At 40.3% G+C, this 25,801-nt stretch overlaps 1 protein-coding gene across 1 annotated transcript in view; it reads right to left on the minus strand.

Annotated features, from left to right (window-relative positions):
• The window catches only part of adgra1b (adhesion G protein-coupled receptor A1b), a gene marked incomplete at its 3' end in the record, with an annotated part of 214,341 nt that overhangs the window by 124,500 nt on the left and 64,040 nt on the right, over positions 1-25,801 (minus strand). Inside the window, exons 8-12 of the mRNA XM_080508039.1 lie at positions 17,478-17,642; positions 11,145-11,367; positions 10,536-10,685; positions 6,937-7,098; positions 5,348-5,566 (exon numbers count right to left, since the gene is read on the minus strand). Coding sequence (XP_080364165.1) covers positions 5,348-5,566; positions 6,937-7,098; positions 10,536-10,685; positions 11,145-11,367; positions 17,478-17,642 — 919 coding nt within the window. The remainder of the gene's footprint in view (positions 1-5,347; positions 5,567-6,936; positions 7,099-10,535; positions 10,686-11,144; positions 11,368-17,477; positions 17,643-25,801) is intronic.

Consider the following 25,801-nt stretch of genomic DNA (forward strand, 5'->3'; position numbering starts at 1 on the left):
CACACCTACTTTTTTGAGAGAAGACTATCACATACATTCATTTTTTTGTGGAAGAAATGATTGTAAAATTATTGAAAAAATCAAAAAAGACCATTGCTTGAACATAGATCTAAAAATGTACAACTGACCAACAACTTATGCACATCAACACCACATATCTAAATGATGTTGTCCTTCATTGTCCTCTGTAAATACAACCAAAATCAACCATGAGATGCATATTTGCATTATGTAAGTTGTGTATACTGTGAGCCTATGTTTTATTATGCAACTTGTTGGCGAGGAGTTGGCACAGCAGGGCCATATGCTCTGGGTCGTTGTCCAGTTGGACTCACAATAGCTCTAAATGGCGCTGATCCTCTGCCAGAGTGAAACAGAGAGCAGATCGCTCAGCCAGTCAGTCAGTTACATGAAGATGGAGCGAACGGCCCGTTTATGGGGAGGCGCAGGTTTTTAGGAGCCGGTCTATGAATCACTTTTAAAGCCCCCACTTAAAAAGTTGTGTGTCACTGTTCTTGTTCGGAAGAAACTGGCAGCAGAGCACAGTTAAAAAGCCCCCCCCCCCAGGTCAGTGAAGACATTTATTTCAGACACTTAACCTATGAAGAAGCCTATTTAATACAGCTAATTAAAGATGTACAACTGAATATTGTAGCCTTTGACAGACAGCTACTATAACAACATCCCTCGCTCAGTGGAATCCAACATGTCAAACAAACATTTTTTTTTTTTTACACTCTTTTACACACCATATTTATGACTGAATTCATAAACAGCTGCTCACATGAATTTTGGCACGGGCCTAATTCAATTCACATGGTTATTGAAGCCATGACTGTTTTATTGTTTGGTTGAGAAGGGCACACACTGGATTTATGCCTTTGCAGAAGCACACACGGAAGTCAGTGTAAACCTCTACAGAGACGGGGTGTTCTGGATTAACATGGGTTGCAGAGACTTAAAGAGCAGCTGATGTATGCAAATTTCAAGAGCACATTGAGAGCGAGAGGGAGAGCGAGCGAGAGAGCCAAACTCTCTGGCAATGAGACACCAGAGCAATGCTGACATGCTATTGCTCAGCTCAGTTTCATTCATCTTAGCTACATGAGGAAACTCCGTTTCCTCAACAGACTCATTGGATTGCACAAAGGGAGTTAACCACATCAGATAAAGGCCCACGATCCTGTGGATAAAGCTTTGTTCAACTCCATGTGTTTTTCTGTTCTCAGGCTTTTAGTCACGACTGCAAAGTCCAGAGCCATAGGTGATGACAGGGATGTAGACCAACTAATAAAAGGAGATTTTTGAATTAAGGAGTGGATCTGCCTTTACCACTACATGCCAGTATTGCAACCACATTATTGCCCCGAGTTGATCTCACCATTCCTTTTCCCACCACTTGTCAGTACAGGACCACAGCTATGATTTAAGATGTACAGGGATCACACGATTTGGAAGTATTATAATATCATACGCTAGGGATGCACTGATAGCGATACCAGTATCTGGGATTGGGTCCGATACTGCACAAATACTCATGAACGCTCCCCGGCACAACCTGGCGAGTACACCATCATATCATGCATCGGCTGCAGGTACGCAAGAGAGCATGAGCGATGTCCACAATTTTGGAGATTCTTTAATAGTATATAGAATGATAAAAGTAAGACAGACTGTAAATCACGATCTGCCAAAATATTAAGAGGAGGTGAAAGATAGTTCATACAACACCAGCCATTTGATCAGCGGGGACATGTGGACCAACAGAGTTAACCTGATGTCGCTCATTAGTTTAAATCCTTCAATGATCCAGGAGGATTTTACTCTGAGATGTGCTACAACGTGCTACAACATAGATGTGTAGAATACCCACAACACATCTCTGTGAGGACGTTTTCACACAAAATAGATGCCAAACAATTCCCACGAGTGCAAACAGGATAATAATAGACAACTCAATGTTCAAAATGAGACATATTAAGTTTAAACTCACACAATTACCAAAATAATTAGTACTTTAAACTAGATTGGGCGAATTAGCAAAAACCATGATGACTGTGGATCCAATGGGAGGTTCTTCTTTGTTAGTTATTTGGTTTTTTTTTCCCCAGCATGTGCTTGAGTTTGTTGTCTCCTTTACTCAATAACAAGCTGTGGAGCTGCACGTCATTAGCAGCCCTCACAGCGTGCCGCTCAGCTGAGCGGCGTTAGACAGCCCGACTGATTAGTAATATGGAAGTGTGTATTTCTGGGTGTGTGTTTATAGCTGCTGCCACACCTAATGTATCTGTTTTACGCAAAGTTCACCAAGAAAGTTCTCACAAATGTGGCACCTGTCTATAGGAATAGAAATAATCAGTCATGTTCATATTTAATCCAGCTAACGCAATAGATCTGAAAATAATTATTACATTGCAGATTTAGGTCCAGTTTAAACGCATTGCAAAATGCAAATGTTATGTGCAGTCCAGAAAAAAAAAGGTCACACAACTTAATGTTGTTCAAATTGTGTCAGCAACCAAAAACGATATTTGTGCCATGTATAAAAAAAATCCCCCAAAAGAAAAATCAATGACATAAAAAACATGACTACTCACATACTGCATGAGTTCAATAAAATGCCCTAATGAAACAGCATGCATTAAAGGATTCAGCATCGGGAAGAAAGCTGTTTGTTTTCATACACGTGAAACCATTTGATGAGCTGCTACAGTTTCTTATGGCAATGACATATATAAAGAGCATATAATATACAGCTACATTTGTTGACCACATAGGTCAATGAACTACCTACTGAGCAAAAAGTCAACCCTTTGTTGTTTTGTTCTCCCTGCATTGCTTTGGACCTAATTAATCCTCCATAGTTCTGCAGAAAGACAGTCGAGTTCTGCAGGTTACCTATAGATGCTCAAGTGGAATTATTACTAGATTTCTTTTTTGTAAAAGTGCCTTGAGATGGTTATGTTATATTTGGCGCTAAATAAATACAGCTCAATTGAAAAAACAACTTTGCTATGATTTGCTAATGATACACTTTCCTGTGGTGTGGCAAAGATTTAATCCTATAAACATTATATCAAGTTAAACTATTCTTGAACCGACATAAGCTTGCTGAACGTTGCAGCATTGCCCGCTACTGTATGTATAGCTGATGCTGGTTTTGTGAGCATATGCTTAAGTATTAGACCTCTGAGACTTTTTCAGATGATCAGTAAATCGATCAAGTTTTTCCCACATGCCTCACATTTTTTATTTTTTTTTTTAATTCAAAAAACCCCAGAGAGGAAGGAGAACAATAAACATGCTGCAGCAGCCGGGTAACACGGCACTGACAGATTGAACAGAATCATTTTATAGGCTGATGAAGTCACTTTCATTTCCCTTCACAATTACTATTAAAGTGCCGTGGAGCAGGATGCTGCTGTTCACCCACCCCATCCCATTCCAGAGGAGCAGGAACTGTGGAAAAACCTGGCATCCAGCAGGTGTGAGAGTGTTACTCGCCCAGGGAGGAAGAGCTTTATTCATTCTGCACATTCAATGAGGTGGAAACAGTACTGCACTCCTTCATCCCATGACCAATAACTGACCTTTAGAGAGCCTTTCCCCTGAAAATTACCTAAATACATAAAGTAAAGGTGAGACTGCCAACGATAACAAGCTGTGCCTCTGGAATAAAAGACCAAAATGCAAAGTAACAGCATAACATCAGCCAAAGTCTCAGCAGCACTAGCGGGTAAAAACATCTATTCAAAGCCTTTGCATTACCATCACTTTAAAATATCAACTTTTTAGTTTGAAACATTTGGGCGTTTTCAGTCATTCTGAGTCTCACCAAAAGCTGAATGTGTAAAACTGCCTTTTCACGTGCAAGCACATGCTATAAACCAGATACTGCATGTATGTGGTGCTCCTAGCCATTGTGCCTTGTTAAATCAAGATTAACTTAATGGAGATACAGTGTGGCGTTCTAATGTTCTGCTGGCCTGCAATTATTATGATTTCTAAATGCCAACCATCGAGTGATACAGTGCTGTAATAATCTCCAGCACAGTCTCCAGTCTGTAATGTACAGATAATGGCCTAGCCTTGGATATAAGTGAGTATCTGTAGGTCTAATTAAAGTCGCATGACCCAAGGACGCTTGTCTTTCAGTAAAGTTTTCCCAGTCTTGGTGGAAGGTTTATTGGGTGCAGCAAAGCAGAAGCAATTCGTAAAGTCAGATTATATGCAGATGATATTACCGATGTCATTATTCATAAAATGCCACTTAAAAGATATTATTTTTCATCTAAATCACCCCCCCACCCCCAAGTGAAACAGTGACCATTTCCATCCCAAAGAAGCCCAGTAACAAATGTGTTCACAACAAAACCCTTACCTTTTTAAAACCATTTTTACTTCTCCACAATGATTTATACATAAATACACATGCAAACAAGTCCACACACAGCCCGGAGCTAAACCTAATTGCTGTAATTGCTAACAAAACCTGAGAGACCTGACTCCATCTAACCAGAGAAGGTGATGATGAAAGAAATGAAAAGAAATGAGCGTGTGGACAGAAAGACAAATGCATACCCATTGCACACTCAGACTAACATGCAAAGACAGCATGTTTGCATGCTGATGAATAGCTCGAGGGTGTAAACTGCTCAAATGTCGAAATACTCTGCCACTTCGGTGCCGGAGGAGTAAAGTGTTTTGCTGGCTGTCGCCAAGTGCAGCGTACCTCACATCTATTTGTCATTTGGGACAACATCAACTGGAGCCATTGTGGGGGCTTAAGCTGATTTAACGCGACAGATACACAAGGCCAGCTTATCCATCACAGTGGGAGTGGTCGGCACTCACCGACTCCCAAATTACCACCCTATTTGCTTGCCCTGCCCGCCACACCAAACCCTGCTATCACCCGCTGATCTATAGCTTGCCGAGAAAGCCAAACAAGGTGTCATCTTGCCCGGACAAATAGGCAACAACAGGCTTGAGGGCAGGTAGTAATCCTTCTCACAAGCTTCAACTGTGTGGTGCTGGGGAATTCATTTTATTGTGCCCACAAGCTACTGTAAGAGCTGTACTCATGTGCTCATATATTATATTTCTTTCTTTTTCCTCTGCAAAAAACATCTTCTCTTCTTGCCCTCTTTTCTCACTCGTGCCTTTGAACAGTCACAAGGTACAAAAGGGAATGGCCTGGCCTGCTGGGTGGGCAAAAAGAAACACTCAAATAATGTGGTTTCCTGACCTCAGCTTGGATTTTCAGGATTTTGCAAACAAGGTAGAGCAAAGAAAGGGAACAGGATATTTTAGGAAGTGTCACGGCCTTGACCAACTCCAACCTCACCTTGCTGAGCTGGTTGGCCGGCCAGCCGCTGTTGTTGACAGTGTGGCATTTGAAGTTGAGCAACGATTCCCCAGCGGCTTCCTTGTCGAGGTGAGAATGGCCGCCGGTGAGGGGCGAAGTGGTGAACGATGCCGAGGGGCGCTGGAGAGCTGTGCAGGACAAACCCAGGAAGTTTGACGGCCGAATCAGAAAGGCCTCCAGAGCGATGTTGGCAGAAACCTGGGGGGGGGGGCATGAGAGGAGGGAAAGTTTAGACCTCTTACAAAAAATGTGCAATGAGTGAGTTTTTCATCCCTTGTCACCCAGGTTACAAATGTATCAATTTGGCCAGGCTTACATGACAACGTTCTCAAGTGCAAAAAAAACATTTGTTGCAAATTTGGTGGCCATTTACATGACAACGGTGCTCCTTGTAAAAATTTAACTTTTTGAAAATGCAGCGACTCTATTGAAACTGGAGAAAATGCAACTTTTAGAAAATGTGGCTATTGTTTATGCACATTCTGACTGTGGTAATAGTTTTTCTGCACATGCATGAGTAGATGGACAATAACAAGAGTGGCGGCTTCCAGAGTGTCATGACTCCTGGTGCATATTCTCCTGTCACTTGCTGGTTTTATAGTTGAGAGTCACTCGGAATAGCTAAAATAACATCACCAACACTGGTAAGAGCTGCTTCAATTCAGCAAACATCCAGATATTTAGTGCAAATGCACCATATTTTACAGCGTTTTGCTTCGTGGTTCCCAAATGGCCGTGGAATTTCTCTCCAATCTCTGAAACATCATAGTGATGCCAAACATTGATGGAGGTGCAGTTCCCCTGTAGTACATTCTAGAAAGAGTCTCATTGTAGTTTTCTTTGACATTTGCCAAATCTGGCTTTGACCACCTCAGATCTCTGTTTGGTGTCCACTACAGGCTGAGTGTTATATTTTTCTTGCTCAACCTGAAACCCTTTACATGTTGTTTTTTCACACTTCTTAATATTCTTCAAAGACCTCTCTCACCGACTTTCTCCTCTGGTGTTTTTGGAAGCATTTTGCATAATAATTCAGAAGTCTGGGTATAGACACAGATGAGTTTATTTTGTTTGAGAAACACGTCGAATTGACATAAAGTGTGCGTGCATGTGTGCGTGCATTGAGCTTGATTTCTGTATCTTTCTATGTAAGCCCTTTTTCTTTCTTTCTTTACTATATTGGAGTATTTCTTAAAAAAAAAAAAAAATGTAATTGTACAAAAAGTACCTCTGCATTTAATAGAGACGCCAGCTGAAATTGAGTATTTAAAAATCAGGAGTAAAATCAGTTCTGGCCTACTTGTCCATCAGTCATTTAGCCAAGGCTTTCATTCCCAGTGGCAGCAGAAAGGAGTGAAAAAAAATAGACAAAAGTAAGAAGAAACAAAAAGAAGGAAGCCATTCATCCTCCTCTTGCTTTATTCTACTTATCTGCATGAGCCAAATTAACTTCTCATTATTCTAAGCTGCAAGAAAAAAGGTAAAGCTCAGGGACATTCAGCGAGATAATCAACCTTTTGCCCTGATTGAGTGTGGCCTCGTGTGTGGGCGTCACACTTCAGTAGTACCTTGGAAATGACCTGGTGTTCGCCGGTCAGCGCCAGGTCAGCGATGCGCTCCACGCACTGCACAATTCGAGTGCACGCCCTGGCCTCGTTCTGGGCCATCCACAAGATGTGCTCCTCCACCAGCATCATGTTACTGGCGATGTCTGATATGTAGTCGCCCAGCTGAAGAGAAAGCACACGCAGAAGTTGTTGGCAAATGGAAATGCGATCACCACAAAAAAAGCGTTACGTACAAGGCAGATGTGCGTGCAGGGAGGCAGACTCATCATGCACATCTATCATATCCACAACAACGGGCACATTTATAATCTCCAGTCAGAATTGTGAGGGAGGCAATGGTGGCTTCATTCATTATAGGAAGATTTAATTTAGATAAGCAGCTCCAATGGGGTATAATCGCTTCCTTGGGATGGCAGTTCGCTATTTACTTACTGTACTTTTCATTGTTGCTTCATTTGACTGTTCTTTAATGGATGAATGAGGGTGGTCTCGTCAGCATTGTCTGAGGAATGATAAAACTCTAAGTATTGCCTAATAATATCTCCTCCCGAGTGACCCATGATGAGTAATTGCACAAGCGAGAGCTAATATTGATTCTTTTCACTGACTGAGCTCGACACCCTTCGCCTTGCACAGCCTGACCTTCAGCGTGACGTAAAATTGGGGGTGGGGGGGGGGGGGGCACTTTCCTCGCCATCTCTCACCACTGGAGTTCACTCAAGGTAAAAAATAAATAAATAAATAAATATATATATATATATATATATGTGACTTGTCCAAAAAGAGATGCATCTTCAGAGCCACAGTTTCCATTTAGGGTGACTGCGCCGCCATTCGCAAGAGGAAATCATATGAGGTGAAAAGCTAAGCTGTCTGGAATCGATTGAAGTCAGAGGGACAGCCTGTTGTCATGTCTTTTGATTTAGCATTTTCCAGAACTCTCAAACAGAGCCAAAATGGCAAGTCAATGATGAAGTAAGGCCTCACTCTGTTCAGTATATTTAACGAGGAGCCTTTCCAACCGAAAGCGCTCCATCAAATCTGACTGACACACATATTTTTAGATTTGCTGTGGATTATGCTTTCTGAAGATATAATTAACTCTGAAGTCCACCGAGATTAAATTCCCAAATGTTGGCGAAGTAATCCAAGAATGAAAGTTCTTCTCATGACTCCAGAACACATCAAAGAGAGCACACTGGTTTGAGCTTTCTAGTATCCAATTGATCCAGTTGAGGTTTTCTTTCTTTCTTTTTTTGAGGTTTTTTAACGAAAGATGTCCCACTGTGAGAAACATGAACATCAGTCTGTATTGACACCATCTGTGATGAATTCCAAGCCATATACAATAGCTAGATTACCTTTACAAACTCGTTCTGCATGTTAATACTTCCTCTGGGCTGTTTTGTTGTTCTCGTTGTCAGAAATTCATTAAACTGTTTCTTTCCGGAACAGATGAGATGCCAAGTTCTGCGAGAGTGTTTGTAGTTGAATACTTTAATAACAGATGATCAACTCAAATCAAAACAATACGTGTGCACGATCATTTGATATCCTGCTAACTCATGTAACCCCAGCTCAAGGTAAATAGTAAAATATTCATTAGACTTACCCACAGACCGCTGACACAGAAACACACCAATAATACAGATATCATCCATCCATCCATTCATACATCCATCCATTCATCCATTACATTTGTAATTATTCAGTACTTAGAAACTCATCTAGTTTTAAATTAAAGAAGTTAATAGTAACTGGATTTAAAGTTGTATTTGAGGTAGAAAGTATCAAATGTGTTGAGCTGTGTAAAGCTTTGTCAGACCCCATTTACGTGACAATGATTCAAGTAAAAACGCATTGTTTTTATGATTGTGTTTCAGAAAAGTTTTGCATTTTACATGACGTTTTCAAAACGATGTCCATTTACATGGATATGACAGAAATACTGAAAACAACCTTAGTTAGCACGGCAGGCCACGAGCTAGCGCTGTTTGTTTTTGTAATGAAACCAAACACATGTGCACATGAGAACAATGCGCCATAAGGGTTAGCAATAGCGAGTCTACAGGCATTCTTATGGACAGAAGGCCAATGTTGGATTGTTATTACGGTGACTGTCAACTATTAAACCACGAAAGAGTCCCAGGAGAATATGGACTGGGATTGTTGACACTCTGGAGGCCGCCATTGTTGTTAATCTTCATCTGCTCGCACATGTGCAAATGAACTGTTTACTACAGCCGCGGTGCGCATGCTCAGCTGCAGTAAAGTTGTGTTTTACATCATTTCCACGGAGACACAGTCAGAGCATTTTCAAAAAGTGAAATTTTCAGAGGCTCCGAGCACTGTTGTTGTGTAAACAGAAACCCAAAGTGCATCAAAAAGGTTTTGTTTTCACTTGAAAATGTTGCATAAACGGGGCTTTAATGTAATTGATTAGTCATTGTTCACTTTATGTTCCACCACACATACCCATATTTTACAGTTTGTGCCTTTCAAAACGATGCCTGACTTCCACCAAAATGGATGAGAATTTAACATAAAGAAGAAACAGAGCAAATTATAATGTGCATGTCAGATGTTGAAGGACAAACAGGATAAAAACGACTGGACAATACAGATGGGTAAGGAGGGGGAGTTTAATTTAAAAGTGGTGAAGGATGTCTCTGAATGGAAAAATTGGTTTGGACAGAAATGAAAGTAAACGACGTCACAGTGATGAGGAGGCAGATTCAGAGCGTCCCAATTTATGCTTTCTCTGTTGGACTCAGCCAATTGAAAAGGCTTTTTAATGGCTATTTTCCATTTTCATACTCTAAAGACAGTCAGAGCCATTACTATTTTTTTTGGTTTGTTTTTGAGCAAAAGTGCTTTTGCATATGCTTTTGCCACCTTTGGTTGTTATGCGTGTGGCTGATACTGAACTGTTGCATTGTGTTGGCTCATTTGCAGGATAGTAACAAAATACATCTAACGTAGAGACGTCTCATTCCATTTTATACTCCTCTTGCCTTCTTTTTGTGTTCAAACTTTGGTGAAACCTGAATTTCTAACCCATGAGTACCATCACAGATGCCGTGGCACTTTTCATGAAGAGGCTAGAAAATAGACCAAGATGCCAGTAAACAAAAAATCGCATCATCATTCTCAAATATAGTTTTAGAATAATTACGAATTACATTTTTTACAATTTTTATTTTGTGTATGTTCTGTAATGTCTGGAAGGAATAATAAAAAAAATATGGACATACATTCTAAGCAAATAAACAGTATATGGCTCTAAATTGTATGATTTTTTTTGTTTGTTTTTAATAGACATCAGTCTATTGAAATCATATAAATAATTCATAAGGTTCTGTCCTGCACTGTTAAAGCCTCCCACCACCACCTCCACTAGCAGAACCAAAACAACCCATACCTCTGCATGCACAACGTGAGCTAATTCTACCAATTGCATTGATTGTTCCGGTTTTTCCAATATAGAGCAGGTCAGAACGAAAATCCAGAAAAGGTAACCTCTTTTCGTTTTGTTGCGTTTCGATTTCACACATTGATTACTAGCAGGTGAACTTGTGTAATGTTATGTTCACACTTACATCTCTCTGCTTCCCCACCAGCCTCGTCAGCCTCTCCACCAGGTGGGTTACAAAGATCACATCCATGACGTCGGTGAAGTGCGCCGCCCTGCTTGTGAAGGCTACCAACTGCTGGCCCAAAGGCTGAGCATTGGTGGCATTGATTGGTATCTGAAATAATATGCAACAAGCATTTTTCCACTAATGTCCCTGAATGGAGATGATCACACAACCCATTGTCGCAGTTCAGCAGCATCAGACAGTGAACATGATGAATAATGAATTCCGGTAACGCAGCCTGATGTCATTCATGTCGCTTTGTGAAGTTCCGTACATTAACACGGAGGGGTAATCCCATGAGAAGTGTGGAATAAAGCAGCTTGTTGTCAGTCGTATTGTATTGTGTATACAAAGACCTACATGAATGGATCTGCAAATACCTGCAGGCCACAGATCAAACAATGGGATGCGTTTTTTGTTTTTTTTCAAGCTGAATACAGTAATTATATTGTCTTTTCAAAATGAAGAAAGTTGTGGTGAAAGTCTAACATTGACTCAGATTAGATTTATTGATATAAAAGAAACACTGTGGGAGTGAGGCGAGTGAGGTGAATGAGGTAAAACAGGCACCTGGGTTAGCTCATGTAGCACGCGGGTCAACTCGCTGGCGTACGGACACTGGGTGTAGTCCTCCTCAGCCCATCGCCCGGACCGGTCGCAGCTCCGCCACGCCTTCTTCTCCCTCTGGCTCGGCGCATGAGGAGCGCTACCGCCCGACGGGCGGGGGGCGGAGCCAAAGGTGGCGGGTGCGCAGGGCTGGAAGGCCAGGATGCCAGCCAGAGTCTTTGGCCACCTGCCAACATAGAAATATCTCTGAATTATGGAGCAGGATGCGAGTTTAGAAATCTACGTTCACTGTGCCAGATGGCAATTTCATACTCCCTTTACTTAGGAAAGTATTCATTTACATAACTGATTTACAACTATGTGTCATTATTTTTGCAGAGGATTTGATTATGTGGTGACTTCTGACTTAATTATCATTATTTATAAACTTCATTAACAAACTATATTGTTCTTTTTTTTGTGTCCCAATAAAAAAAACATCTTTTGGGTAAATGACACCGGTGGTACTTTACATCAATTTAGAAAATATTGACACCAGAGGTGTCAAATACATTTTAGTTCAGGGGCCACATAAAGACCAATTTCATCGCGAAAGGAACGGACTAGTAAAATAGTTTGATAATAACCTTTAATTTTAAAGTTTTCTTTGTTTTGGTGCAGAGTATATGTGATGAAAACGTCTATAATTTTAAAAAACAAATATTTCCTCAAGAAAATTATGATAATGTCAACATAAATCCAATTTTAATGAAACCTTCTGGTGTCAAGCAGTGAAATGTCCAAAAAAATACAGCTCCTAAAGCTGTTGCATTATGGAAGTTTTTACAAACACACCCCGACAGCATGGCTTTGAGACTAGTTTGATAGCAACAAGGTAGCTAGATTCCATCTCACCATCACCAATATCTCATTTTAAAATTCTAGATTTTCGATTGGTTGGCTGGATTGGAACATCTCGCAGGCTGATTTTGACCCACCGGCTTTATGTTTGACACCCCAGATTTACACCATCTTGCATCTGAATTGGTCCTACCTCTCTAGGTACAAAAAAAAATGTTTGTGATGAAAATAACTTTATCCGGCTTGCATCACAGCTCCAAAAAACAACCCCCCCCCCAACAAAAACACACATTACAGAAAATAACAGCCATCTGAGAACAATTCTTTGATTTCTGAAGTGAGTTTGAGAAGTCAAATAGCAACAGAGAAATGCTAATTTATACATTTTTGAAGATGACACCTGGTGTGTGCTTTATCTGCAATTGGTGCAAGTTGTGTTTCAGTCAAAATCTGTCATTTTATCAGCAGATAGTCTGATCATGAAGTCTTCTGCACGCTCAAAGGGATCCTCGGTGTGTTTTGGGCGTATGAGAAAATAACTCATTATTAAATGTGAGTTTACACATTTACACATTAAGTCTTTTTCCTCGTTCTCTTCAATTATGTCCAAAAGATTTTTGTTGAGGATCTTGATCTAACGATGATGCTGTGTGCTGTACTTTTGCTGTTGTGTTGTGGCTTTTGCATCTTCACTGACCTTTCTGGGCCACTGTATGAAATTAAGACATTAATTAAATGAATAAATGTGTTCTGATATCATCATTGCTCAATCCTGTCTTTTTGTGTACTTTAGCATTTAATGATGCTTCATAATTCTGCCTGCAGTGCTTTAATCTGTTAGTAGCTATTTGTACAGCTTTATGAAAAGTGTATTACTAAATCGGCTGATAAAAGGAGTGCAGCTGGAGAGTTTTTAAAATTTATGGAAAGACATTTTAGGAAAACAAGATTTCTACAGATATCTTCATTTAAGGGAATACTATAAGAGAGGAAATCAAGTTATGAGTCTTCCAGAGAGTTAAATTATGTGATTTGAATGATGGGTAAACCATATAACAAAATACATTTAGAATAGTATCTTCAGAATTAAAGATGAAGATTGGTCCAACATGTGGGAGAATTTGCATTACATTTCTTTCCTGAAAGTATGTGGTTCTCTCCTTTATTACGCCAAAAAAACAAACAAACAAGCAAACAATTGCATATACAAGTATGCTGGCAAAACTGTGAACATTGTGATGTGGATCATTATCATGACTTTTGGAAAATTATTTACACTTTTTTGGGAAAGTGTAAATGAAGAATTAAGACAGGATAGGATATTAGGATATTTGGATATGAACTCCCCAAGATCGGTTTGATCCTACATCTTTGAAAAATCATAGATATAGCTGTAATATTTGTGGGTGACTTGAGATGCTAAATACCAATATGAGAAAAATGCAAATTAAAGCTGAGAGTGAGTGAAAGAGAATGTGAGAGGTTTTAAAGTATTTCACACTCTAAATCACTTAAGATCAAGATTCTTAATGGATTTCTTAAATGCACTTCTTTTATTTCTTTGTAAAGCTTTAATGTGTTTCTTTCACTTCTTTGTACAGCACTATGAATTGCCTTGTTTCTGAATGGGGCGACAGAAATAAATGTGCCTTGCCTAAAGGTCATGGAAGAAATGTTATTAATGGGAAAAAGCTACATATGTACTCAGACTCCAAGAAGCACAACAAAGTGGAGGAAATGAGCTGTATAGAAAACTGAAAAGAACATTATGGAATTATGAAAAAGGAGCAATGTATAACATGAAGGCGCATCCCAAGTAGCATTGGTTCTTTGGTTTGTATTCATGTTTGTATGTGGAAACATTTGTTTTCTAATAAAGATATAGGTGGGAAAACTGCATTGCAGGAGATGGCAAATGCCATTGAAGGATGGTTACTTGAAGCAGAACCATGTTCCTTGAAAGCAGGGCCGGATTTTGTCAAAGTGTTGTCCTCATGCCATCTCCAAGTTCACTGGACTCTCCTCTGAACCAAGAAATGACACTTTTTCAATGTTATGAACTGCTCTGCTGACCAGGATGTGATTGGCGCCAGGGACATATTTTCCAGGCAAATGGGTGATTTTTCATTTTCTGGCTAATGCCAGTGAGTGTGTTAGTGAAATATAGCTCATTTATTTGTTAAAAAACCAGCCTAACGTTCGGAGTCCACAACATTTCCAGATAATGAATGAACTCCAGGAGAGTTGACGCTCTTATGGATTAAAAGGTCTTTGGGATCTGCAGCCTGGGGTGAGCAGCGTTTGTAGACATGCTGATCAATATGAGAAGAGAAACATGTGTCTCGTGGATTGTGTTATTGCGCTTAAGGCAGCGTGAAAATACTACCACGGAATAGAAGGTAAATGCTTAATGTGGAAACACTTTGGACTTCTTCTAAATTAAAATGAAGGAGCACAGCACTCGGGAGGCAAGTAATCTGTTCTGAGGGTAGAGACCTGCCATCCCACAACTCACCCCCCACCCCCACACACACACACCCACCCCCACTCCGCATCTCTTGCCATACGCGCCGCTGCTGCAGCAGCTACTTAGTAATAAATGGCATTAATTTCGCCCCCAACAAAAAGGGGGCCTCATTTTCCAGCCCATTACTCCAATGCTCCGGCAGAAACAAAGCCTCGGAGCTTGCCGCACTGGAAGTGGGCTGTAAAGTACAGAGGCTACAAAGGAGGGTACACGACAACAGCACACCCACAGGGGAGAAGAGGTGGAGGACGCCTGTGTGTGTGTGTGTGTGTGTGTGTGTGTGTGTGTGTGTGTGTGTGTGTGTGTGTGTGTGTGTGTGTGTGTGTGTGTGTGTGGGGGGGGGGGGGGGGGCACAAGGTTTCAAGGTGGTCACACAGCGGAGGACAGAGAAAAGAAGGATAAATGAAGGTCGAAGGGATGTATGGTGTTTGTGCCTCTTTTATATCTGAAACCTGAGTCATGAGAAGAAATGCTCTTTTCTATGTTATTTATTTTTATTTTAATAGTCCTGATACAAAGCTGGACCGCACTTAGCCACAACGTGTGTAGGAGTTTCTACAGCACATATCCAATTATTATCAAAATATATGAAGTGTCCACACTCGACTGCACTGTACACACTCAATCGTGGTCTGTGACAGTTAATGAGCCAAAACCTGCAGGGAGGACCAGCTGTGAGGTGTAACACAATGCAGCACGACGCCGGTAAGAAGCACGCCCGGCCGCACCATACGTGGACAGAAAATCACAGAGAACGCGTACTGATTATAGGAATAATTTCTAGGCCGTGTTCTCTGCAACTGGAAATATTTCTGGTGTATTAAAATATAGTGTGGTTAAATCATTGCCTGACGCCAGCTTCGAAAGCCAGTCATTACTGACCATTACCATCTATTATACACAGCTAGTTGGTAAATTAAAGTATACTTGAGAGTCTCAGACATGTTTAATCACAAGTCAGAAGGAAAAGTATGGTATTTTGGAAAAATCTGCTTATTTGCTTATTTTCAGTTGGAGAGACTGTCAATATAAACTGGGGGTGTCAAACACATTTTAGATCAGGGACCACAAACTACCCTGTCAAACAAAGTAGGCTGAACTGGTAAAATATTGCCATAATAACCTTTCAATTTTAAAACTTTAGGTTTATTTTAGTTGTGGGGCAGCGTATATGTCAATTTGTTTTCAACAAACCAAATAGTTACTACAGAAAATTATTACAATCTCAATATCAAGCGGATTTTAATGAAACCGTGTACTGCAAAATACAGTGAAATGTCCCAAAAAAGTTGTCCTCTGGCTGCATTATACATGTTTTCACAAACTCGGCCTGAGAGCATACTGTAGCTTTGAGGCTGGTTTGGTAGCAACCGGTAGCTAACTTTCCTGGGAGCATCATTGATATATCAGTGTTGTGTTGTGTCTATTACTCTGAAGAAAGTTGTGAAGAAAATTTAAGTTTCTCTGTAAATTCAGTGTTTTCTGATTAATTGTCATACAAATGAGATTTTTCCATGCTGAATGTTGTCACTATCATTAGGTTTTACGCAACGTATTGATGATACCAGGGATTGCTTTACTCGGCATTAGATCAGAAAGGAGATTACTGCTGTCAGACATCACAAGTTTTAGCCTGGAGGGTTTCGAGTCCCTCTAATGGCACTGAGCCAATCTGATCTGAACATAAGCTCAGATTTATTCCGTGATTATGAGAACAAGCCAAGTCCCACCCTATTCAGACAATTGGCTTACCCACACATTGTCATCTCTTCTTGTGTGGTCACAATGATAGATCTGTGCTTGTAAATAAACGACTCACTTTTGAAAACTCCATGTCACTGTCACCCAAACTTTGATGGAAGTTTTCAGTTTTCACTTGAAGATGCTCTTGCAGAAATCAGCCCTTCAAAGCTCTTCTAACCTAAGAATGTTTTTGTATTGAAAGAAACATACTTTATTGACTTAGATGAAGTCAATATTATATATTCACATTTATTTATTAACTATCTGAAGTAAGAGACTAAATCAGGGGTGTCAAACATACAGCCTGTGGGCCAGAACCAGCTTGCAATATTAAATGTGCCGGCTGTGAGACATTGACATTCATTTCAATATATTAATTTGACCCACAGAGGCACACTTTAGTCAGTATTATGTGGTGAGTCCGTTTGTACAGTCAGTTACTACACAGATGTAGAAATGTGTCGATATTAAAGTTATTCTGATCACTATATGAACCAGTCTTGTATATTTTTTGAGTTCCAACTACATGTGGCCATTGAAGATGAAAATAGTATAAAAATTCACTCTGATCTGTAAATTGTAAAGCATTTGGAGAACTGAGACATGAAATTGCATTTCATGAATTCAAATCATAGATTTATCATGTTTTGTAAAATGATAGCTCTTAATGGTATAGTAATATTCTGTTGCATTTAAACAAAGACAGATTTAGAGTTCAAGTTTTTTTTAAAGATTGTAATGCTTACAATGTTCACTGATCTGGCCCATGATAGATGACATTGTACAGTATGTGGCCCCTCAAGTCATACAGGTTTGACATCCCTGGACTGAATTAATTGCACAGTTTTTACAGTCAACAGATTTTTGGAGGTGCACCAGTATGCAATGTTTATAGAGTTAAACAAGAAAATTGAAATGGCTTGATATTTACAACAGTAAGTTTTGAAATAAACATTGTGTTGATCTAAAACCAGTGTAATATTTGATTTATTTGATGAGGACAGCAAAAAATCCAGGTGAGCACTTATGTTGTGCTGAACAATATCACACGTACAATTATGACAAACTTTGAACTGTCTACATTTACCTTTGAGAAACAGATATATTCCTCAAATGTCCAGCTCTTTCTTATAGACCTCTTCACTGCCAGTGATGGTGCAGACAATTGAGCCATCATGGCTGAGTGCACAGCGCCCTGCGTTACGTGGCCGCTCAAGGTGACTCACCTGAAGTCACCCTTGTTGTTGGTGACTCTGTCAGCAGGGCAGTACGGTGCCGATGTCTCGAGCACCACTATTTCCATCTGCCGAGAGGTGTTGCCACGGGAACTGGTCACCAGGCACTCCCAGATGCCGGCAACGGCCACATCAATGTTGGAGAGGACGACCTCGCTGGAGAAGGAGAAGAGAGGCGTAAAATTACAGGTGTCTGCTTTTGTAGCTGCGCTGCCTGTGATGGTAAATTGGATCCCTGATGTCTCCCGTGTTCCGAAGTGAAACGTGGCCTCACATTTAAGGTCAAATGTAGTTTTAGGATTAGTTCCGTGTTGGGGCTGAATGTTTTAGGCCGCTTTGGATTATTTCTGGATGAAGCCAAGGATTAAAGTTTGTGAAACAGCAGGAAGGGTTAAGGTCAGCGGGAAGATCTCGAGAATTGTGAAGTCAGCCGAGTTCAAAAATGTCGGCGCACTTGCACGCTTCATAAAATGTAATTCATTCGAGAGACTCTTGTGCGCATATAAACGACATGGCAGCTTAAAATGCTGGCTGTGACTTAAAATGATCATTACTCATGCTTATCTTTTTACCACTTTGTCACAGCGATTCCGATCTGAATGAAAAACGCCTGATTAAACAAAGGATGGTGAAGCAGTGACAAAGAGCCAATGCAGGCCATTTGCCAAAGCGACTAATCTTGAGGATTTTACTCCATAAAAAAAAAAAAAAAAAAAAGAAAAGCCGACAGAGATTGCTAAGCAACGGGCATAATCACCATGGAAATACTCACTCCTTGCAAAATGCCAACTGTTGCTATACAGTCCTGCAGTAGTCACAATCACACTTGCTTTGTGTTGACTTAAAATGCATTTTGTGTGTGTGTGTGTGTGTGTGTGTTAAATCAGCTGTGATGTTCACAATGTACATTAAGTGACTGTAAACCAGACACAGTGCAGTGTTTCTAAGAAACGGTGACAAATCATCTGAGGGTAACCATTAATAAAAGTTAATTAGAAGTAAGTTGTTGGACAACAAAATGGAATCTTTGAATTAACATATTTATTATTTTAGATTGACACTAAATGTAGAAAGCAACCAGATAAGATGACTTGGTTAGATGGCTCTCTTGGAAGAGGAAGTTGTCTTACAATCACATGGTTTGACTTCCCCCATCATACAATGTCCATGCGTCCTCAGTCTTGCATGGCAGCCATCACCACTGGTGTTCAAATGGAAGGATATGACTAACAATGCAAACCCTTTTTGGATAAGGAAGTGTTGCACAAGTAAAATCTGTCAATGACCATAGCTCCTTTAGGATTCTCTCACAGGAAACTCAGCTGTGTAAATAACAACTGTGGCAGTAGAAAAGAGCCAGGCCACGGAAATCCAAAGTTTATAGAATTATCTTCCCACCTCCTCAGATCGCCCAAGCACAGAATACAGAGTGTATTTGATACTCAATTGCTACTAAGGGTACCAAAGCTTGCCGAGAAAATCTGCCCCAAATCATTACACCAGTAGTCGCAGCCTGAACCTTTGATAAAAGGCAAGATGGATCAATGCTTTCATGCCGTTTACTCCAGATTCTTGCCCTGGCAGTGTGGAAGCAGAAACCAAGTCATCAGATCAGAAAACATTTTTCCAATCTCTGATTGTCAAATCTTGGTGAAACTGTGTGACAGCACTACAGTTTTCTGCTGCTGTTCCCCACTGGCTTCAAAGTACCACATGCTGTTTCATCATAGATGGTCTTTAGAATACTTTGGTTATTTATTAACAAGTGATGATCTGACTTACTGTTGTCTTTTCATTGTTTCAACTCAAGCAATTCTCTGCTGACCTCTGACATCATGAAAGCACTTTGACCAAATCAACTGCTGCTCATTGGATACTTGATATTTTTGTCAGAGATCCCTGGAGATGGTTAACCATGACCATTATAGTAGCTTTTGAAATACTCAGACCAGTATTTCTGGCACCAACAACCATCATTTTCCCCATTCTCATGCTCAGTTTGAACTTCAGCAGCCCAGGTTGATCATGTTCATACCTAAATACACTGAGGGGCTGTTTACATGGGTACAATTTCAAGTGAAAACACAAAACTTTTGCAGGGTTTTGGGTGTACATTTACACTACTGTGGTATTCGGAGCAACCGCTTTCAATGTCTTGACTCCCAGTCTATATTCTCCTGGGACTTGGTAGTTTTATAGTTGACCGTCACCATAATAGCAATCCAACTTCGTCATCTGTCCATACGAATCTTTTTGAAAAGTTCCAATTTGGGAGCCAAATGCATGCCAAAAAAACCCAAAAAAACAAACGGCACTCACTGGTTGCCCAACATGCAAACTATATTGTTTTCAATGCTCCTGTCGATGCCATGTAAATGGACATCTTCAGAACTCTGCTATGTCAATGTGAAACTTTTCAGAAACAACAACTCACCCCCCCAACCTTTCAATACTGACCTGAATTGGGAACTCGTAATTGGTACTGCGACTATTTTGGCTGAGAGCCCTTATTCACAAGAATTCTGCAGATGAAAGTGTGGTCAGTTCAAATGACTCGTCCAACAGTGAAGAAAAAGGCATAGATGGAAACACAGATTAACACGTGAAAGACCTTTTGAGGTCTTTCCACACCCGCCTGTTTAGCAGCAGCTTGCACATACAGGTGGAAACAACAGCATTTATATGACGAGAGAGACAACCAGTGAAAAAGTGCACACAATACGACCTGTCACTACTGCACCCTTATGTAATGAATCTCTGCCTCTTTTACAATGAACTGCTTTTGACTGCTATAAAAACACCATTTCAAACAGATGGCTCTGCTCTTCGATTGTGACACATAAACCATCTTCTTTACTACTGATGTTTCAGATCCAGGAAACAAAAGCGTCACAGACATAATTGTTTTTTGCTGCTCTGGAGCACTTGGTGAGTGCGTATGATTAGGTGAATGTGACTGAAGCGTGTAGAGACTGCTGGAGCCGTGAAAGAAAGAAACACATCAAGTGACTGACGTTTATTCAACATTCAGACTATTTTGCATACCATAGAGCAATCATGACACACCTGTGGTTGTGCAACTGCTCAAATGAACAAAAAACACAATATTGTCATGTCACTGCCTTGAATACTAATGACTAAGATATTCATGCACTGACACATACAACAATGTAGAATATAAATTCATTCATATCACTTTGGTGATACCAAAAAAAAAGAGACTATTATGACATTTCTCTGACATGAAAAGCTCAACAAGGCCCCCTCTAGCCATGTATGCATATTGTAGGGAGCTTTTCCAACTCAACTCTGCTTAAATGTATGTTTTCAGACTGTTGAAACAAAACGCATTCATGCACAGGAAAAAATATGCAAACTTGATGGAGACTTGAACCAATTTCTGGCTGTGAAGCAAGAGTGCTCAACATGAAAATACTGATGTTTGAGCAATTTCATGAAGACGATACGCTGATGTATATACATATATATATACAAACAAGGTTTCAGTTCCTGGAAATGTTCAGGTATTGCGAGGAAACTCTTTATTCGGTCACCCAACACCTCTTTTTTCACTTCTTCTTACTACACATCCACCTCAAGCAGAAAACTGAAGGAAAACTTACTTTCAATCAAACTTGAACTGGTAATCCAATTATGATAATAGCCGGTAAGTAGAAATGACAACAACAAAAAGGTTGTTAATTAATTTACATTTAAAGCCATCTTCTGACACTATAGATCATTTTAAGTACAACGTACCTGTATGTTTAACAATTAAAAACAATTAATCCCCGAACTGATAATTTTATTGGCAGAGTGATTAAAAAAAAAAAAAGGTAGTTGTTATGTGCAGGTCTAATGACAAACACTCAGTGGGTGTTTGGTTGTGGCACACTTCCCCCAAACTGTGAAAAGTACAAAGCACAACAAGAGTACTTGCCATTACTCCCCATTACTTTGATTGAGCAAGAAAAAAAACCCTCTTGTAAACAGACTTCAAAATAATTCAGCGAATAACAGTACATGCTTTTGAATTTCCCTCATTAGACTGCATCCTTAAGAGAGCACAAGTCATGAAGTTTACCCTACAAAGTTTTGCTGTGATCCTGTGAAGAATATGAGACGAATATAAAAAATGTATATGAGAGGCAAACGATTTTCTGGTTGGGATCGGAGGGGACCAAGAACACACATCCACTTCCTCTGCTGAAGAATATTTTATCATGTGGGGACAAAATCCCTCAATAAAGCCATTGCACCAGCAGAATGGTAAAATAGTGCCATGATCATTTATTTAAAGGTATAGTAGAGGATTTTCTTCTTCCGGGTGGATCATCAAAATAACTGGTTCTCCCAATTGTCAATCATTCTGGTGATATATGACGTAAGCCCGTCGTACGTGCTCGTCCCTGCGCTCAGCTCACTCCACACGGCTCTCATTATGCCGGTGGCCGACCCGACGCATTATTCTCGGACATTTTTACAGTTTCACCCCCTCTGGTGCACATCTTCTTGTAAAGTGAGCTTATGTGAGCGATGCCGACTTGTGACTTGTAAACAGAGCGTGCACGAGGAGAACTGGGCTCGTGCATGTCTCTCGCACGCGTTTTAGTAGGCGTTCCGTCTCGGGAGCAGGTACAGCGTTGCGCATGCGCATTTTTTTCAAACGGTGGCGAGGGCGGTTCTTTCCTAAAATTCCTGAAAATCCTCCTGTATACCTTTAATTTAAACTGCTGTGGTGTAGTGATAAAATTGCCTAAATCTCAACATAAAGCCAATTTCAATTAAACCCCGTGGTGCAAAATACAGTGAAATGTCCAATAACAAAATTCAATCAAAAGTCTGCAAAATTGTATGTTTTCTTTGAATTTTTCTATATGCTTGGTGGTTTGACCATATTGGAGAATCTTGCGAGCCGGTTTTGGCCCACAGACCTTATGGTTCCCAAACTTGGTTTATGTAGTAACATAACGACGAGAAGTGACTCGTCATATGAGTTCATCTCCTGCTTGTTCAGTAAAGGGAAACAGAAATTAGAGGACGGCACTGCGACAAGGCACCAAACTGACACATGACTTTGCTCCAATGACTTTGGGTGGCGGGGGGCGACGGGTAGAGGTGGGGGGGGGTGGGTGTACGAAAATGAATAGTCCAGATTTCATCTTCTGTGTTCCACTAAAGCTCTCGTTTCTGATTGCTTTTCTAAAACGCCCTAAATCAGATTTGAACGCTTGACTTGGGATGATGACATTCGGGGGCTCCGGAACAAGCGAGGACGTGTGCCTGCATGTTTGTGTGTGGGGATGGAAATACACGTGCTGGATTCTGCATCACCACAGCTGTCATGAAATGGCTTTTTTTTTATTGCTATTTTTATTTAGACTCGCACCAATGATTTAACAGTTTGGAGAGGAGCTTTCTGAAACATGTCTGAAATACTACATTAAGCTTGCTACAGTAAATCCACAGTAAGATTTAAAACTTGAACCTTAACACACCAGTTTAGTGTGTCTCAAATGCATTCTTTCATTCATTCACACCCTCATTTATTCTCATCCTCCACCTCCTTTTTAAAACAATATCCATTCTAAATTAAAACCTTCTGGGCCCGGCTCCGGCTATCAGCCTGTTTCTACAGCTGGAGGAGTTATGTAACGCACCACAACAAGGATATGCGCCATCTGAGGGCCTAATCGAAACAGATAATACAGATAAAATGTTGGGAGGCAGACTGGGAGGCCTGTTGGTCATGCTTATCACACTTATTTGCACAGGAGTAGTGTTACAAGGAGGCAGCAGTATTTCACAAAAGACCCTACAAGCTGTAGGTTTGATAAAACATTTTTGCACCGGGGTAATGAAATCGGCAGGACGTTTTGTGAAGCAAACGTATACAACATTACATATTTATTGAGATATGACTTGGTGCAAGGTTTTGGAATCTCAGGCGCCGTCCAGCAAACCAAATTCTACAAAATGCTTGTTTGTTTTAATTATGTGTTTTTATTCATGTTGTGTTTTTATTCAATACTAAAAACACTGGAAAAACTGAAATGTGGTTTTTTTTTTCAGACTTTTTTTTAATTTTAACTGAAGCGTTCTCATATAATGGTGCAACTGTATGATTGCACGCATGCAAGTGTGTGACAGAGAGCTGCTACACTCCCCTCTAAGTATGAATAGTCTGCAGAGGGGACAGTTACATCATTGTTGAACATGTGCCAACTGTCTGAATGTTGGGACATCCCCCCCCCCCACACACACACCTCCTCTCTCCCCTTGCTACTCCCAGTCAGTCTCAGCATAGCAGCCTGATCACACGCGTCCGCAGTGAGCTGCTACTTCACCGAGGATGTCACCCAGCAGCGTGGTCCAGTTTCCAAGGGGAGAAAAAAAGAATCTTCACATAATTAACATATGGAAAAATCACCCCACTTAGAGGAAATCAGTAGGGCAGGGGCACACCAACGCCACACACAAAGCAGTGACCTACATCCACAGTAACACTGCACCATTGTAGAGCAGCTCCCCAAGGACTCATTAGGAACATTTATGTCAGCGCGCTGATATTTAACAAATTGTTTACATAATGTTGCTTATGAGACAGTAAACTTTCAATCTGCCCCTGCTCACCATGAAAAGCTGCGAGGCTTAAATGGAACTTAACGGTTTGTATTTTTGCCACAGCGAGTGATGGTGATGAAGTCATATTCACATTTCCTGTTACCAACATTTCTCGGTTAAAAAAAAAAGAGCAATTTATCACTCCAACTGCAGAAAAGTTGGATTATCTTGAGGATGGTGAATATATACGCTGTGCCGTCATTTAAATGGCGAGCTCACAATAGCAGAAGATACCGGTACATGTTAAATGTGACAAAAACTGAGGAATTTTGCCAAAAATGTGTATATTTCTGGAAGAGCAATTGGCAATTGCAACAAAATCTAAAAAAAAGTGAAAGATAAAGAGAGCACCATCTCAAAACGAATGAGGCCAATAAAGAAATCACTGACGTGACTTCGTTTTACAAAAAAAGATGTCAGAGAAACATTTTCAGAGTTAACTGATAAATGTTTGATCCATTTGGTGATAAACTATGCAGGTCAAATACTGCAGCAATTGAATAATGTTTCAAATACAATTTATTCAGCAAATGCAAAGAAGAAACCAGCGACTGATACAGATTTCATTCCCAGTCAACATTTGGACCCAGACTTATTGAAGGTATACTGAACTAAAGCAAACATGTAAGAAGGCTTTGAGCATAAAAATTTCCAAATATACAAGGGTACTAAACTGGTTGTTGTATTGCATGATACAGCAAATGGTGACATGTTCTCTTTTTCCTGAAACCCAGGTTCCACAACATTTCCAAAGATAAACAGGAACTGAGGCGACAATAAGTCCACCAACGCATGAAGAGATGGTCTCAGTGCGGCGTCACTCAAACTATGATGTGACAAGAATGTTGTGGGAAAGCAGCTACACCACCAACTCCTCACATACTCTACAGGTCTTATCTAAAATGCTCCTGTAGTACAAGTGTGTGATAATTCTTCACATAGAAAAAGATGCAACAAATAATACAAAAAAAAGAAACAACAAACCTAATTCCCAAAAGTGGCCAAAAGCACCAATTGAAGCATCCCATCAATTGGAAGCAAGAAAAACAGTCTGGAATACACCAATGAGAATTCAGCATTATATTTGAAGAAGTCTCGACTTTTAGTGTCGACTTTTAAGATCAGGCTTCATCAGTTACGCTGCTATAGGTTTCGAGGAGACTTTCTTTACTGCAGTCACATTCCTTTCACTGTCTCTCAAGTTATATGTCTCCATTACTTTCTGTCTCTTCTGTAGTTTGTTTTCCCTCCTAGCACTCTGTACCTTCTTGCTAAATTTCAGTCAGTGGAACTAGAAGTTTGTGATTTTTTTCATCCCGTCTCTCTTAAGTCTGCAGTGAGTGGATTTGCTTGCTGTCGGATATGAACTTGTTCACTTGTTTGTTTGATGCGCCTTTGTCTCCGTCCTATTCTTTTCTTGTTTACTATCCTCCGACATCAGAGCCACCTTTGAGATCCTGTTTTCACAGCAATCGACTGAAAACTGAAAAAAAAGCCACAAACTGTGGTTTGCATGCCCCTCCACTAATTAGTGCTGTGATTTTACAATACAAGCACCCACACAGATACAACCCACTCAGTATCTGGGGTGAGTAAATAAATGTCTCCACATGTGATCCAGATGAGTCGTAAATATAACCAAGACTGTTAACATGTGGTGTTGTAGTACACTATCAAAGTATTGGTCTTGA

The sequence above is a fragment of the Blennius ocellaris genome (genome assembly GCF_963422515.1).
Source record: "Blennius ocellaris genome assembly, chromosome: 13".
NCBI classification, from domain to species: Eukaryota; Metazoa; Chordata; class Actinopteri; order Blenniiformes; family Blenniidae; genus Blennius; species Blennius ocellaris.